Source organism: Styela clava, chromosome 13 (assembly GCF_964204865.1).
Source record: "Styela clava chromosome 13, kaStyClav1.hap1.2, whole genome shotgun sequence".
In the NCBI taxonomy this organism is placed as follows: domain Eukaryota; kingdom Metazoa; phylum Chordata; class Ascidiacea; order Stolidobranchia; family Styelidae; genus Styela; species Styela clava.
This window is the reverse complement of record NC_135262.1, coordinates 3,378,680-3,395,866: the sequence shown is the minus strand read 5'-3', so window position 1 is coordinate 3,395,866 and position 17,187 is coordinate 3,378,680. Positions and strand designations below refer to the sequence as shown.

Sequence of the window (17,187 nt, the reverse complement as noted above, 5' to 3'; positions counted from 1 at the left end):
TGACTGAGAAGGCTGAAAAGTCAAAAATATAGGTCGCTCAGTGAGTGTAATTCCTTCCAAACTATTTTTAGGTCATGAAATGTTTTGTCGTAGCTAGCGTTGCCAACTGTCCTTTAATTCAGCGTATAGTCCCAAAATTGAGCTTATCTTATCTGCAACGTAATGAAGTTGCTAAGGACGCAGTTCGTACGTAATCTTTGGCATCGCTTTTATTATAAAATGTTGAAGAAAAATCCTTCATACGGACCAGAGCACTATTGCTTTTTTCGGATCAGCATCATACTGTCACAAAACTCACGAAATGGCGAATTAATAATGGCATAAAACGGCTTGTTAAAATTTAGAAAACTGTCATCCCCAACAAGAAACCATAAGTAGCCTAATTAGTAACACATTTTTAAACTGCCAATTATGGTTATTGTTTACCATTTGAGATTCCAGTCTACATATACGAATGTCGTCAATCATGTTTTGTCGACGTACGATTGAATCATCTCATTGGCATACACGACCAGTATAACCAATGGAAGTTGGTCGCAAGATAGTAAAGTTCAGTGTGGCGATCGGGTCGTGGATAAAGCGCCGTTATAGGTCAGGTACTGAATAGTATAGCACCGTAGGTCAAAGATAGGTAAGTTGTGGCAGATAGGGCGGTGGGTCGGGAATAGGTAGCTTGAGGGAGATAGGGCAGTAGATCGAGAAGAGAAAGGTTGAGGGAGATAGCGTAGTGGGACGAGGATAGGAAGGTTGAGGGAGATAGCGTAGTGGGTCGAGGATAGGAAAGTTGATGGAGGTCGGGCAGTGGGCCGAGCACAGTTTTCAAGAATGTCTCGCGGAGACCCTAAGTGTCTTAACGGAGTCCTGAGGCTCCGTACGGAGCACTTTGAGAACCTAAAGTCTACGTAGTGGGATATAACAATGCGAACAATTGAGTAACGAATGTTTCATCGACTTTTGATCTCTTGAATTCTTCCTCTTTACACTTTACTATTGCAAAATTATTGGTACTTATTTCAAGAAGTTTAGGACTTTTATTTACCAAAACACAACTAAAATCTAACAAATAACACGCGAAAACCGACAGAACGAGGTAATATTCACAACCATGAAAATCTGTCTGAATGGCAAAAGTATCCGAGCGCTTCTGAAACGTTTATTGTTACTTCAATTTTGCACTTATGCTGCTTGGCCAATGTCAATGGCCAATGGCTAATTTTTTGTTGAAGAAAAGGGCGACATGTAGTCTATGAGAAAGATATCACGCGAAAGACTTTATAACTCATGGCGCATCGTGCTAGCTGTTGGGAATACGCTTTTTACCGCACCTCTGATTTCCGTAGGGAAAATTATGGAGTGACGGTTGCTGGACTCCTCGCCACGCTCCACCACCGAGTCCACGCATCTGAAGCAAATAACTAACTAATCCCATACCCGATATGGACTGATAATCGAAAATCGCACGTGAGGCCACGGTAAATATGCACGGCTCCCCCGGGATAAATATGCAAATTTTATCCTATGTGCCAACCAACGACGAAACTTGGGCCCCCCAGTGCTGAGTTCATACCAAGCTGCTTTCTAATTGTTTCAAACAAGTTTCTGAGTTATAAATTTTGCAGACAAAATCTTGCATTTCATCAAACGTATCAAACGTTATGGAATTGTTTAACTGTTTTCAATTTTGGCAAATTTTTGAACTTCAAATACATTTGTGCAAGTTGAGTTTAGCTTTGCAGTTATCCCACATACACTTCTGAGCTGTTTTTTTCGTGGTATCTTTCATGTAGACATGTTTGGGGCGAAGACATCAAACACAGCATAACGAGATTGTATAATAAAAAAGAGAGCAATAATCAGGACGCCAAAACCGTTTGATGAAATGATCTGCGGCGGAAACTGCTTTCATGCGTATAAATAAGACTTCCCATGGATTATGGTTAAACAGCAAGACTTTTGGGTGAATATAAGGTTCCATAGGAGTAATTGGCCCGTCAACCCCAACAACAATAGTTCAAGAAAACGATTCACCCGTACTGACTAATCTGCATAAAGATACACTAAATTATTGGACACGAAGTAAATCTATGAATCGTTTGGTTATAATGTTGTTGTTCTTGATGGTATTTTCCTCTTGTTGTGAAAAAAAAACTCTTTTCTTCTCAACTTCTGGACCAATTTTTATTTATTTCAAAATTGTCTGTGGGTTCCATGTGATTCGAAATTTTGTGTGATGACTGCTTCAAAATTATTAAAAAATATTTGTAGCTGTTTTTCGACCTCTCTAGTGCTACTCTCTTGCTACACAAGAGTCGGTACCGGTACTGTAACAGGTAAGGTAGACTACTGTTTCGCTTTAGTCTTCGTGCCCATGTACAACCTGAATGTACCGAGATGGTGCACAACCTGAACATAGTATGTGTACCTGGTTAGGGTTCAGGTTGTGCGTCATCTTGGTACACATACTTCCAAAGTGCGGTTTAAATATATTCCGTCCTTAATATGACCATTATTTGCATTAAATATAACGAAAGTCTATGTCGTTACATGTTGTAACTTGCGTGCGTTTACTTTTGCGTCGTTGTGTAGACTTCAAACATAGTGCATTCTTAATCTTGCTGAATTATTAGTCATTTTAACCCCGAGTTACTTCAACAATAAACAAATAAAAGACATTCGTAGTTTATTACGGATTACTCCCTTTGTTTGACTATCAAATTTGTTTTAGGCGCCTGATATAATATTTGGCAGCAGTTTACAGGAAAAACGATTCTGCTGACGCGCACAAACTAATTCAACACAAATGACGCAGATACACACCTCAATTTTTTGTGCTTTTATCCGAAAAGAAAAGGGTTTATTTGATTAGGTGCACAAAATCTCCTCAAAGATTGTTTTTAAAAATGCCTCCAAAATGAGAGGATGCCTGTGGCCTCCGTAGCAACGGAAAAATTGTCGGAAAAAAGAGATCACATTAGTTTTATATTAAATTATTTTCGAGCCAATAGCAATGGATAACATTCCACCTTTGATCTGAAACTTTCCACGAATATATCAACAATCCAAGTGAATTAGTCAAGCTTTATTAAACATATAACGAGAAAAAAAAACTGGCCTTATTTTATTCATCCACTTAGTATTTATAAGTGTCTTTCGACCAAACATAAAAAATCAAGAACTGCAACGATTCATGTTTATTGAAATTAGTAAATGTGTAGGCATGACATATTTTAGTAGCAAATTTGGTCCGGATATATTTGAATCACCCATAAAAATGTTTTGTGTTCAATTTGATTTTGAATCAGAAGAGAAAATTCACCAATATATATATAAATATAATGAACAGATAGTTTAGGATTCACATGGGCGAGAAGAAAACCGATATGACGACTTACCATTATGCGTAACTTTTCGTTTAGATTCAACCAGAGTAACATGCACTAACTATTTCTGATTATTATAAATATATACAGAGTGTCGATAAAGTCTTTAATTTTTTTTCTTTAATTACAAAGGAATTTATTGATACCATATATTGTTTTGGCCCTCACATATGTATTAAATGAACAAAAAATACTCAAACAATTACTGATTGAAAAACAGCAAACCTGGTTAGGATATATTTTGAGAACTGACTTCATACCAAAATTGTAAATGGACTTTATTATGGACACCCTGTATAACAATAATATATTAACTAATTATTACAAGACTATGTTCCCGTAAACGGAAAAAGTATTTACAATATAAAAATCTTTCAATGAATCAAGGATAATAATGGACCAATGATGCTAATAGCTAATGTACGCAATACAAACTGTCTAATACAAACTGAGTCACTGGTTGTGGATATTATTATCTCTGTAGCGTTAAGGTTTTCATTGGTAACTAGGTGAGTAGTTGTACGGGTGGTAACCGGATTATTGGAGGAGGTGGTATGAGTAACCGGAGTTGTGCCCAACGGAGTCGGAGAAGAACTATCGATTGTAATATAGTAGTCGAGGCTGTCCCAGAAATCACAAAAATCCTCCAAGTACGCTTCTTCTACCTGATTATTTTGAGAGTCAATTCGGATATTTTGCCAGGAAGTAGACGCCTTGTTTTCGCCAAGAAAACCTGATTGCAGCGGAACGAAAGATAACCCAAAAGGCAAAAACTGATTTATTTTATCCTTCCTGGACCAATCGTTATGACGGATAATTTTGCGCCCAACGGATCTGGAATTTAATTTCCCCTGTGGGTCTTTGGAAGTTGCGGAGTCCACGTATTTTGGCCAGTCGGAAGACGGCTCAATGCTGTGTGAGGCTTCGTTTTGTGGTCCTGGGTTCGAAGGGTTGCCAGTTCGTGCAAAATTCGCCCAGTAATAATCGAACTGATTTGCAACTGCTGTATCCTCTTCCCGAAAGTCGTATCTGAATTGTATCAAAATAGAAATGGGGTGAATCACATTGTACATATAGATATATATGCATAAATTCAGGGCGGCAAAGTGGCCTGTTGGATAAAGCGTTAGATATAACTGTACTGGCATCGCAGATTACACATCTCAGGTTCAAATCTCATGTTCCTCTTCCGAATCGGGAAGATTCTGTTTGGCCCTTTCAAGTAATAGAAGCTTTTTAAATATTGTCAGATGTCTGTGTACGAGCGCCATATAAAAAGGTCCAAATGCCAAGTCGGGTCATTAATAGGGCTTATCACATAATGAGTTTCCGTTCCCAGATCCAAACTGTATACGAATGACATTTTTATAATGAGCAGTTAGTTGGCTGCCATCAAACGAAGTTTAATCTTTGATTGAACGAACAGCACTAACCAACCAACCAAGTGCAATCAGTGCGTAAGAAGTTTTTATTTCAATTGTCTTTGGCTTTCACTTAAATGGTAAAAGCGCACGTCTGCAATGGAAGAAAGGCAGAGAGGAAAAGAAACTGATAGGACGCAAAATGAGAGAGAGAGTTGCAGTGAAAAGTGGGAGGGTCTCGCTGTAATTTTACGTTGCCCTTCTTACATAATATAAATTTATTCGAGAGCTGCAATTATTAACATAACCTACCCGTAAAATGGTCCACTTCTGAATATAAACGGTGGTTCGCCTCCATGGAATGACATTCCGCACATTTCTGGAGGCTTCACAACATCTAGACATGTCGGCCCGTCCATTGGGTGGTTGTTTGCGTATAAAAACACGTTCCCAGATGATGAAGTATTTGAAGCAAATCTGAAAAAAAGTTCAATGTTGAGAAGGAAATGTTATCATCCGTGTTACTGTATTATTGTATTATCGTTTAAGAATAGAAGCGTATAATTTGATTTATAATTTTGCGTTATTTCGGTCAGACAGACTCCCAATATGTCGTCAGTTAGTTGCCTAAAAGTTTTAATTTTTTTGTAATTTGTACTGTAGGCATCGCAGTGTGTGTAACTGTAAAATTAGTTCGGCCATACGAAAGATGATCACCTCTGATCAAACGCATGAACGTAAAAATTGTCGATAAATCAGTTCAATCTTTGGAAATATTATTGACCTCGCCAAGAGAATTTTTTATTTTGAGCGGGGGTGTTTTTATGGCGGGGGTTTTCTACAAAAGATCCCAGATTTGTTGTATCATTACCTGGCCATAAGACGACTCGGGCAATCAAAAAACATGTGTGATGCCTCCAATCCCAAAATTTGTTCGTAATCTTTTAAAATGGAAGGACCTGAGACTGTGCTTTTATATTTTTCCGAAACCTTCGCTCCAATTTCTTCGCCAAACAGGAATCTGTTCAACGCCTGTTAAAATGATTAAATTTGTGTATTTTATGAAATTTTGTTACAACGATACGCGTTACCTGATTTACGGATGAATTTGGTTTGTGAAGTAATGGAGACCAAAAATAAATATTGTGCGATAATATCTGAAATCAGATATTTATTTTCATCGTGCAAAAATCAAATAAAAAATAACAAATACGTAATCGTGCATTAAGTACGGAATCGTGCACGTGGATTTCATCGTACAAGAGTTAATGTTGAGCAATAAATAAAATAAAAATAACAAAAACGCAAAACATTGAATCCAGCAATTATCGAGGGGTCGCGAAAACTCAGTGAGTCTCCAGTCAGCGACACCTTATTGCTGAATTCAAGCAGCCAGTATAGCAAAAGAACAATGTTCAAAATTTACCTTAAAATACACAGTTATGAAAAGAACGACAAATTAGTAACAGGGAGTAGAGCATGGGTGAGTAAATTAAGGACCAGGGGTCGGATCCGGCCCACCAAAGTGGTTCATCTGGCCTACTTGTGCCTGCTTAAATTACGACTATAGTTTTATGGATATGAATTTTCGTTGAAAAGATCGATAGAATAACGTCATAATGACCCCAATTGTTACTTTGTGCTTCTTATTATTATATAAAGGTTAGCCTAGCTGTTTTAAGTAAACTGTTTTCATTCATAGTTTTTCTCATTGAGTTTTGACCCTCCGGCTGAGTAATCAAGTCTATTATCTGTAACTGACTCACTCAGAAATGTAATTGCCCACCCCTGGACTAGAGGAATAAGAAGAACCGTTATGATTTATTTCGTATGTTGCGAATTTGCTCAACTTAATACGTCATTCTAAGCAGCGTGCGCAATATACCCTTAGATTGCGTGTGCTACAAGGCCAGGTAAATATTTAAAACAAACACCCAACACGAAACTTTACATGCAGTACACAAGATTGTCATCACAAATAGAAAACCACAGAGCGATACTCAAATATAGTAATACGCAGTCCAAAACGTACCGCAAACTTCACGACTCACGCAAATTGCCACGCCACAAATTGCGCAATTTTCGTCGTCGCACATAAAACCAATACCATAGAGCAGGGATACTCAACTATTTTTATCGAAGGTCCGCAAACAAAACTTCAAAATTATTTGGGTCCGGTCTTTCCAGAAATGATATTTCGGCATCCTTAAACGAGCACCTCCTCGACCGACTAATGATTAGTAGCAATTTAAAAGTGTTTAATATGGTGTTATAGTTCTTTTCGTATATATTCAAAACTATGAAAGTCATTTTATAATAGGAAATTCAAAAAGTAGGGCTAATCTAATGATCCAAAATAAATAATTAGGTGCGGTCCAAATCCAATACTCGAAAGGTCCGGATTCGGACCGCGGTCCGCCAGTTGAGTAGCCCTGCCATAGAGCACACAGAAATTCAAAGCAATTGGTCTCTTAATTGAAAAGAAAAACGATTTTTCCATAAAGATAGGAAGAAAAAAAACAATACGAACAACAAAGAATGATTCATAGGTACACCTTGTGTCCAAAACGTGCACAGAAGTTTGTACCTCAAATAAATGAATAATGATACTATTTGTGTGACCGAAGTTGCGAGGTACCTCGAGAGGTCTTCAAACGGCGACACCTACATCGCCGGCACAAGTCAGTGTAAACGGCCAAGCTATTGACTATGCAGTAGTTGTGATATTGAGGTTATTTTTAAAAGAACATCAAGATTATTTAAAATGAATAATAATCTCGGAGAACATTCATGGTAAAACAAATGCTGAAAAATAATAAGAAAGAGAATAGAAAAAAGGGAAAATTGAGTAAATTCACAGGAAGGCCAATTTGGAGAAAGGTAAACACAACACAAAGAAAGCAAACAACGATCACGAAAAATGTTTCAATTTTAAGAAATTATATACAAAAAACGATAGAGAAAAAAAATAGAGAAATTAACAGACACAAAAACGAAAGTCGAATGACTAACGCAATGTCGGCAAAATCCCGTCCAAATAGTAAATCAATTATATCAGATGCAATAAGAAGATGTCATGTTTTATACCTAACTTCAATATAATTTGCGGGATAAACAAATTATAGATGCTGTTATATAATATATCAGGGTGGTCCAAGGTTGTCGCGTCGCGGGCCACAATATTGATTTTGTGTTGTTCGCGGGCAACATTAGTCCCAGATTATTATTACAACGGAGAATGTGCTTTCATGAAGAAGGGCTCCCGAAAATCGATAACATGTCGTTTAAGTATATGTTTTTTTAATTTATTTCACACAACTTGCAGACATACCAAGCATTGAAGCTTTGTTTTCCACAAGCAAGTACTTTTTCTCCTATAACGAGGTTATAAAATCTGCATGAATTTGTTAGCTTTGTTTTCGAACTCATGTTTACGAAGCAACGTACAAATCACTGCAGATTGATTGATTACCAAATTTTGGCAACTGTTAGGTTGGCTACAGCTGCGTAATATCGCAATATTAATTAATAATACTAAATATTTTGACACTAGACACCAATTTTAGTGCTACTGTTACAAAAAGACAATGCGGTAGGGAGTATAATGCTAGGCAGATATTTATTTGTAAAGTAGCCGCTATTGAGATATTGTTAACTAATATCTCCGAAGGAAGAAATAGAATCAATTTGTGGAAGTTTTAAGTCATGAAAGGATTTCGAAATCGAATAACTGATTTTTATAATAGTTTCGGCTGATCAAGAACACTATTCCTTGTCAACTGACTGTCTCAATCTATGTCACTGGTAAACTCAACGATGGTAGTGAGTCTAGTGACGCGACAATGTGTCAGAAGATCTTTCTGTTTATTTTCATGACAATACCCACTAATTTTATCTACATCAGTAAATGTGACGTTCGGACCACCCTGTACTATATGATAACAAATAGTTCAAAGGTCAAGTGAGAGTAAATGATTGTATTATTATTGAATATATATCGAAACTAAGCGACAAATACACCCTTACGACGCAGTGCGCGATGCTGCTGCCCCAAAGCCCAAAGGCACGGCCTGCATGCAACCCGTGAATTATGAAAACGGGAAAACCATGGGTTGGAATATCAGGATATAACTTACGTCGTACATCGCTTCAGTGAAGGGAATTGGTTTCCCGCCAGGTCCTTGTTCGGGGATATAGAACTGAATAATCTCAAGTTCATTTGTGTTTGTACCGACTATCAAGTCCTTCTCTGTGTTCCAAGTTCCTTCTTGAAACATTTCAAACGGTTGTTTTGTGAATTCTACACCATCTAGGACAGGTCGGAAAGCCTCTACCGTGCTCCATAAATCTTGGTCTTCATATAGAGACATTGGCATCGCAGCGACCAGCCCAGCGTTGAGTTGCTGTGGTGTTGCATCCCTGGAATGATATTGCGTATAATCAGGGTAGACAAGGTTTTTGGACCAGGGGCGAAAAATATTGCACACCTGAACTTGTGACGTAAAAAATTATATGTTGTGAAATTTATTTACATTGTTACAAAAGCAAAAGTGGAAAACAAGAAGCTTTGTGCCAAAACTAAATTTAATTGCAATCTCAATAAATTCCTCAATCTATTTTTAGCTAAAAACATCCAAATTTGGTTTTAGTTTGGTTCTGGCAGTATCAGGCATGCTAGATTAAATTACCCAACGTGCCGGATTGGGCTCGCGAGTCGTAGTTTGCCCATTTCAGGCGTGTAAGTAGAATTATAACTTTGAGGAATTTTTATCAGTACTAACGCTCGGTAAATTCATATGGCGTACTTGAAGAAAAAAATGGCATGACTTTAATATATTTATTTTATACTTTTCATGAGGAAGGAGTTTTCACTATTATTCAGGTACAGTTTTCAGCAAGTGTTAGCACACTTATATCGCCAACAAGTCATTGTACAAGCAACAATCACGGCATGTCGCAAATCATATAAACAAGGGTGTTCAACCTTTAATACAGGAGGGCCAGATACAAGTAACTGGGTGAAACCACGGGCCGCACCTTTATGCACAACAATTTGGTATATTGATGCATTGTTCGCTTCGCACAAGCCAGCTGTTAGTAAGTTGTAATGCCATTGGCATAGATAATAAATTGGACTCAGGTATAGGCTTTGCAACGCAAATGGATTGGAATTACTCGCACGTACCAGGTTGAGCTAAATTAAAAACTCGTTTCGCGAGCCACACAACATTCGCAATTGACACTTCTCCGCGGGCCGCACGCTTTCCCCTTGTGGGTCGCATTTACTGGCCGCAGGTTGCACACCTCTGATATATAAAAAGAGCATTTTTGATGGGCGGGGAATCATTCCGGGTACTGGGTAGGTTCCGATTTAATAGAAACTGGCGATTTTTGTAATGTAGAAGGCTGTAGTACATTTTTCATGAACTGCCGTAGGTAAATAGAAAGCCTCTGATAAACTGTCTGTTCATTTTAAAGAATCGTTCCATGTTTTTAATGCTCAAAACTGTTACACAAGCAATAAAACTGGACTAGAAGATCGCAAACGAGTTATGGCTTTGCTAAACAAATCGAAATTGGCGACTTTGTAATATTTGGCCACTAGGTACGCTGCTGTAAAACACGCATAAAACCAGTTATCGTGTTTTACGGACGATAAGCCGTCATATAAATCCCTTTTCTGCTTTTAAAAAATCAATCGGAGCGTTTTAGCGCTCATGACCCCCCTGTTTATCGTTTCGTTGGTATTCATAGTGTTATTTTGATTGGTAGATTCCAACTCCCATTATGTTCAAACAATTTATATATACTCAAAAAGTGAAAACAGCCTTGAAATAACCTTATCAAGCAATGAAACTCGAAGGAAATGAGAGTTTTCTTATAAAGTAAAGAGTAGTAGTTTTTCGCTTAGCATTGTGAACACTCGAACTGCCCCATGTCCACGTTGGAATGCCTCCGACCCTCGGTTGGGAACCACTTGCCTGATATATAGACCAGGCAGTGCTTTATGCTTTGCCTGCACTCAAAACCAGTAGCGTGTTATACCGCGATGTGCATTATGTATGGGTAAAACTACAATCTAAGCCATTGCTGGACGGTGTGCTCTATAACCGATGCGCTGTATGGTTTGTAAAATACGGTACTTTAATTTGGAGATGATATTTATATCTTATTTATGCTTTTAATGTGTTATACAGAGTATATATTTATACAATATACTCAATAATAGAAAAATTATTCTGATGCACTTTGAAAGCCGGGTGAGAATAATTTCATTTTAATTCTACTGTTTCTGGGCCGAATTGATAGTAAACAGAGATTAGCCAACAAAAACTCACATTAGACATTGTCGTTCATTCGCAAGAGTATCATTCGGGCATCCCAGAAACCTTAGTAATCTATTTGTAACTCTTTTGGCTTCTTCTAATGTTTGGTACTGAAACACAGCGGGATTGCTCTGCATTATTGCTCGATGAAAAAGAGGTTTGCTTGTTTCAGATACAAGATGGAACATAACGGACTGTCCTCCCGCACTGTTTCCAAAGATGGTAACCTAAAATATAAAGGTAGTACCGGTACATTAATGTAGCCGGTTAACGCAGGGGTGGGCAAGGGTTGGACCATTGGCCATGTAAGTGTGACGTAAAAAGTTACATTTTATGAACAAAATTTACTGAGTTACAAGAGCAGAAGTGAGAAACAATATGCCCTGTGCCAAAACGAATTCTGATCGCAATCTCAAACAATTCCTCGTGTTATTTTTAGTTGAAAACATCAAAATTTGGGGTGCATCCAAAGTATGTGTATCAAAATGTCGCACAACCTGAACATATTATGTGTACCCGGTCACGGTTCAGGTTGTGCGCCATCTTGGTACACATATTTCCGGAGCGCCAAATTTGGTTTTAATTTGGTTATGGCAGCATCATGTGGGCCAGATTAAATTACCCAACGGGCTGATGAATTTGTCCCGCGTTTCGTACTTTGCCAATGTGAGGGTTAAAACGTAAGACTTAGCCGTGCTGACATTGCAGGTTACTAGTCCCGGGTTCAAATATCACATCCCCCACCTCACCGAGGGTGTAATAATTTGAGCAGACAAAGCCGCACCGAGAAAATTTCATTCCTTTCAAATAGTAATTGCTCCTTAACATATCGTTCGATAACAGTATCTACATGGTCAGAGCCGTGTTCGGAGTGAAGTACTTGAGTCAGCTTCGTATAAAAACAAAAGAGCGATGCCAAAAGATATGGACGCGAAATTCAATATGCCGTAGTACTGGCACCAGCCGTCACGATGTCATAAAAACGAGGAAACAGCCATTGCGGTGTCATAAAAGCGTGTTCTTTTAATTAAAAATTATACAGCGCATTTTAGATGAAATATTAAGTCTCACATAAAATTTAGGAACAAATTAAAAAAGTAATAGTCTGCTAACAAAAATACAATCTTTAACCACTGAAGATTTCAAAGCAATTGGTCCAGTAGAGAAAGGCGATTTCGTCTAGTCCGATAAGAAGAAAATTCCTAACAAGAACAAACAACATAATAACAAAACAATCCATAGGTCCATATCGTGTCCAATACCTTAAATCAGTGGTCGGCAACCACCGGGCCGCGGCCCATCGCCGGTCCGCGGAAAGGTTACTGCCGGTCCGCAGAGAGGTGACACAAAAACAGACAAGGCCGTAATAAAACCTCTACAATCTAACCACAAGCCCTACGACTAAAAAACAGCACTAAAATAGAACTAAAATAAGGAGAATCGGAAACAAATTATGGCCCAACCCTAACATGGTACACACATTACGAGAGTACCCAAATTTGTACATTCGGGTTTAACAATTAACATACTTGTGTTAAAATGACCAATCATGCTTACCATGTTCGGATCTCCGCCAAACTTTCCAATATTATCTTGCACCCATTTCAATGCTAACTGTTGATCCTTCAGACCTTGATTGCCCCGCAGCATGTCTTCGCCTTCTCCGTGGACAAGAAATCCAAACGCTCCTAAAACATAGAAAATAGAAAATTTATTCATCAAAACAAAAGATTACCAGGCTCGAAGTGTACCTGTGTACCGCTATGCAACTACTCAATTTTAAATACACAGCAATTTAAGATGGATGTTTCAAATTTTCCTTAAGAAGTGTGAATCATTTTGCTACTAATGTACCGATCGCTATTAAATATACACTCAGCTACCTCAAGATAGAGGACTTATACGCGTTTCTGTTTCTATATTTCTCTGATCTTTGCAGGACACATTATTATTTCCCATATTTTGCTGTTTTTAAAATTCACAGATACACCATCATATGATACTTGTTACATATGACATTATACGCTTTGCTTTCCTGTTCTAGTAATTCTCGTTCGAGACGAATACTCGTACAAGTGAAGGCATTATTTAGCCACTTTGTCATATTTCCAACCACGCGACGAGGAAAAGCGTTTATCAACTTTCTTCATAGCATTAAGAGGGAATACTCAGTGAATCGATTGCTAAGTACTTACCAAGTCGATAATTAGCAGTTACAATAATTGAGTTCGTCTCCATGCTAAACGTCCTTGATTCAAATTCTGGAACTGTTGCTCCTCCGGCGAAGAATCCGCCGCCGTGGAACCAAACCAGTACTGGACGGTTCTGACTGGTTGGAACTGAATTTACAAATTGAACTGACTGTGGGACGTTGATATTTAAAACGAGACAGTCTTCGTTAGTCTGTAAAGATGCAACAAAAAAATTTAAGCACGGAAATTGGGAATCTTATGTACAAAACCCCCGCCACTAATGCAAAAATATGAGATTTGAGAAAAACACCCCCGCCAAGTTTTGAAATAAAAATTTAGTAATTCTTCAGTTAGGTTTAGAAATTATTTGAAAATTGGTATTTCAAGCTGAGTTTCTAGCCTTAACTGTATAATTACTAATTTTCCTATTTTAAGCGTTGGTGGGGGTGTGTCTTTTTTTGGGCGGGGGCCAGATTGCAAATTCAAAATGCAAATACAATGACCTATAAAACATCGCTACCAAAACACTGATTATTATTACGATAATAAAGTTTACGTATATTTTATATGTAAATGGAGGTGACCGTACATTTGAACCCACGTACATTTGAACCCATGTCAATATCCGCGGATTCAATCTATATGCGGGTGCTAAAACCTTGATTGGATTTCACGGTGACCGTACATTTGAACCCATGTGTATATATGCGGGTTCAATCTATATGCGGGTGCTAAAACCCATGGGTTAGGTTAGTATGGGTTCAAACATTCGTGAAACAAAACAAAAAATTTCATAGGTGCAGTAGTACGCAGGTGCAATTGTCGTGGGTTCAAATGTACGTGTATTCAATTGTAATGGAACCGTAAATGAAAAAAAGTGTCTAAATCTAGAAATCCGGTCGGGCAAAACGTTGCCACGGGCCGGAGGCGGCCCGCAACTTGCACAGGCCTGTTATAGAGACTCGAGGAGTTAGATTGTCTACTTTAAATTGTATCAACTATAAATATGCATAAAATCAAACTGGCGAACCAATATGACCTTTGAAGTGTCGGAAGTTTTATTATAGTGGAAATTCAAGATATTCGAATATATTTTAACAATGCACATACTATCGGATTTTAATAAAACCTTACGGAACCCCTGGATTGTGCTGGAGGAACCCTGGCTGAAAAGCACTGGTCTCGAGATAAATATTCACGTAACACGAAGACAAATTTCTTGTTTCGTATTGATGAATGGCATTTCTTGTTCATCATTAGGCCGATACAAATGTGAAACTAGGGCACGAAAAAAGGCTAAATCCTAGCATTATACAAACGCACATGTAAAACAAGGGAGCAATGCTCAAATATATGGACACGGAGGCAATACGAAGTAAACTGGGAACCGCAGACTTCACGACTTCGCCTGACCACCAGAAAGCAACGAACGAGAATGTGATACCACCACATGTGAGCAAAACGAATACCACAGACAGAGCCAACAACAGAATAATTTAAAATAAAAAAGTCATAGCCTACGTTATGGATGCAGACACCATTTGAGCAATTTTTCTTCAGTTGTTCGCAGACGAGCATGTCCGACACGGTTGCATTGATGCTGCTCAGAGGATTAATGATCGGTTCGGGTGGCTGATATCTGTGAAATTCGAAAGCAATAAAATCATCGGACAGTTATTTTATGCACGGAGAATCAATTTTCGCTTCTGTAATATAATATAATTACAATAAATCGTTCTCTTAATTTCAGGAACCTCATAATTACTGGAAATTTCCATTTCACCAGGAAATTTCCATTTCACCAAGTCTACAAATTCACATCTATAGCATTTGCCATTGTTTGTAGATATTTTCTAGTTTTGGTATGACTAGAATCTATCCATTTTCTATGACAAATTAAATATTCCCATCCTAAATTGGGGGGCTTCAGATCAATTAGAATGATATCGGATCGAAGATACCCACTCCAAACCCGATTTGCCAACATAGATAACGGGTAAACACTCATGTCGCAGCTCTCAGTCTTGTCTCGGGTTAATGTAAAAATAAATGTAATATATACCTTACATAAGTGGAAACTGGAGGTGCCCTTGCATTTTTGTGTGGAATTTTACCAACTAGCTATATCTCAACTGCAATGTGTTGTGTTGTTACTCTATGGAAATCGATCGTTAAAAAAATGATATTTTATTCTGGTTTGTTCCATGACATGACAAAATACAGCCTCTTGCCCGGTTATCAAGCCAGGTCTGGCATGTAAATAGTTAATTACTAACATTTATACTAGATACACATACTGGGATGGTGGGGAAAGTTGTGTCTTTTCTATTGCCCCCTTGCGCTAAACGCTTAGAATTTGTGTGTGCCACTTTGGTATGCGTTTAATTAATATCGACCCTAACTAAAATCACGCAACTGTTGACATCGCATACCGAAGTAACACGCATTTATGTATAGATCGCATATAAACAAGTGAGTTACCTGATGGGTGGTAGTGCGTATGGCACGCTGTAAAATGCATAACTTTCGGGATATTTGGCTCCCTGTACTGGTCCAGATGTTGTAGTAATTACTGGACTGAGTTCAGTTGCTTTTGAAGAAATTTTAGCATTGCTATTTTCGTGATTACTACTGCTATCTAGCGGTTGTAAATTCGGCACATCAAATCCTTGAATGGCGAGAATTTGTCTGAATGCTCCTGCAACGTTTTCAGCAAATGAGAGATCTGCTTTACATCTCTTGCATATGTACAAACATAAAAGTATGATGGCAAATTTTATCTTCATTTTGTTATATTTTCCTATCCGAAAAATAACATATATGTGATTACATGCATTTGTTACTTTCCAAATAGAGCTCATAGAAACGACGGAAGAAAATCTTGCGCAACAATTTCGATTCCCGGGTCAAATAATTATTGACCCCAACTCTTGGACACTTATTCTCAAAAATGTGCAGTGCATCTCGGAAATTTGGTAGCAAAACTCCAATTGACAATAAAATACCGAAACAAACACATCTCATTCTTATTCGGTCTCTTTGAGCTTGTTGAAATGTTTTTTTTATACACGATGCATTTTCGCTGCGTTTGCTCAGAACAATCCCTATACAAGCAGACACTGATAACTAACGATATGTATAAAGCTACTATTATTTTGAGGGACCAGTATATTTCTGATTAGCATTTCGCGCCCAATTTATTCGAAATGTGATTTCCAAAACACTTATTTATTGTTGGAAACCTCATTCGAAATGGTTTAATATCTCGAATAGTCAATCAAATTTGAATACTGAGTAGAACATTTTACAGTGGTTCAATTTTAAAAAAAGTTCGGCACGTCTCTGAGTATATGCTATCATTTCTTCTGCATTTGCAGCTGCATTGAGCCCAACAACTATCGTGGATTAATATTGTGAAAATGGCTTGTCGAACCTGGATTATGAGAAGCATTTTTCGACCCAATTTGCGTTGCATTTTTGTAAAAAACACTTTTGGATGCCGCTTTGGTATGTAATTTCACTTGCTTAATTTGATTTCAATCGCATATGCGTTTAATCTCATACACCAGTTGTCAGCCCTAACTAAAATCATGGAGAACACAAAAGCGCTGTGACCTCATATCAAAGCAGCACCCTCTTTTGGAGTCCTATTCTTAAATATCTGAGAAATATTGTACGAATTGTAGAATCTCATAATCCAGCGGTTCCCAAACATTTTGTTCGTGCGGCGCCAAATTATCTCAAATTAAAACTCACGGTGCACTTAAAAATACTAGTTCTAAATAAAACTCGATTTTGTGATTCGTAGTGTGTAAAAAACATGTATGTCTAAGCAATAAAGCTTAAAAGTCAATTCTTCTTTCTCACCTCTGCCTGATTTAAATTATGTTGGTTTTTGCTGCGCACTCAGCAACTCGCCGCGGCATAT

At 37.9% G+C, this 17,187-nt stretch overlaps 2 protein-coding genes across 2 annotated transcripts; both read right to left on the bottom strand.

Moving 5' to 3' along the window:
• Positions 1-3,078: 3,078 nt before the first annotated feature.
• Positions 3,079-5,207, bottom strand: LOC144431463 (uncharacterized). Its single transcript, XM_078119618.1, has 2 exons — positions 5,054-5,207; positions 3,079-4,409 (listed from the first exon to the last, which is right to left on the bottom strand). Exons 1-2 carry the CDS (start codon positions 5,158-5,160, stop codon positions 3,755-3,757), a joined length of 762 nt encoding a protein of 253 aa, XP_077975744.1. The 5' UTR covers positions 5,161-5,207; the 3' UTR covers positions 3,079-3,754.
• Positions 5,208-5,608: 401 nt separating this feature from the next.
• Positions 5,609-16,045, bottom strand: LOC120333167 (acetylcholinesterase-like). The gene is made up of 7 exons (XM_078119388.1): positions 15,741-16,045; positions 14,781-14,898; positions 13,263-13,470; positions 12,625-12,755; positions 11,080-11,294; positions 8,878-9,160; positions 5,609-5,773 (listed from the first exon to the last, which is right to left on the bottom strand). Exons 1-7 carry the CDS (start codon positions 16,043-16,045, stop codon positions 5,609-5,611), a joined length of 1,425 nt encoding a protein of 474 aa, XP_077975514.1.
• Positions 16,046-17,187: the final 1,142 nt, after the last annotated feature.

Coding starts and splice junctions, on each gene's coding strand:
- LOC120333167 (XM_078119388.1), bottom strand. CDS start 16,045: ATGAAGATAAAATTTGCCATCATACTTTTATGTTTGTACATATGCAAG. Junction 14,899..15,740: donor TACGCACTACCACCCATCAG/GTAACTCACTTG, acceptor CGAATTTCACAG/ATATCAGCCACCCGAACCGA. Junction 9,161..11,079: donor AATGAACGACAATGTCTAAT/GTGAGTTTTTGT, acceptor ATATCATTCCAG/GGATGCAACACCACAGCAAC.
- LOC144431463 (XM_078119618.1), bottom strand. CDS start 5,160: ATGGACGGGCCGACATGTCTAGATGTTGTGAAGCCTCCAGAAATGTGC. Junction 4,410..5,053: donor AGAAGTGGACCATTTTACGG/GTAGGTTATGTT, acceptor GATACAATTCAG/ATACGACTTTCGGGAAGAGG.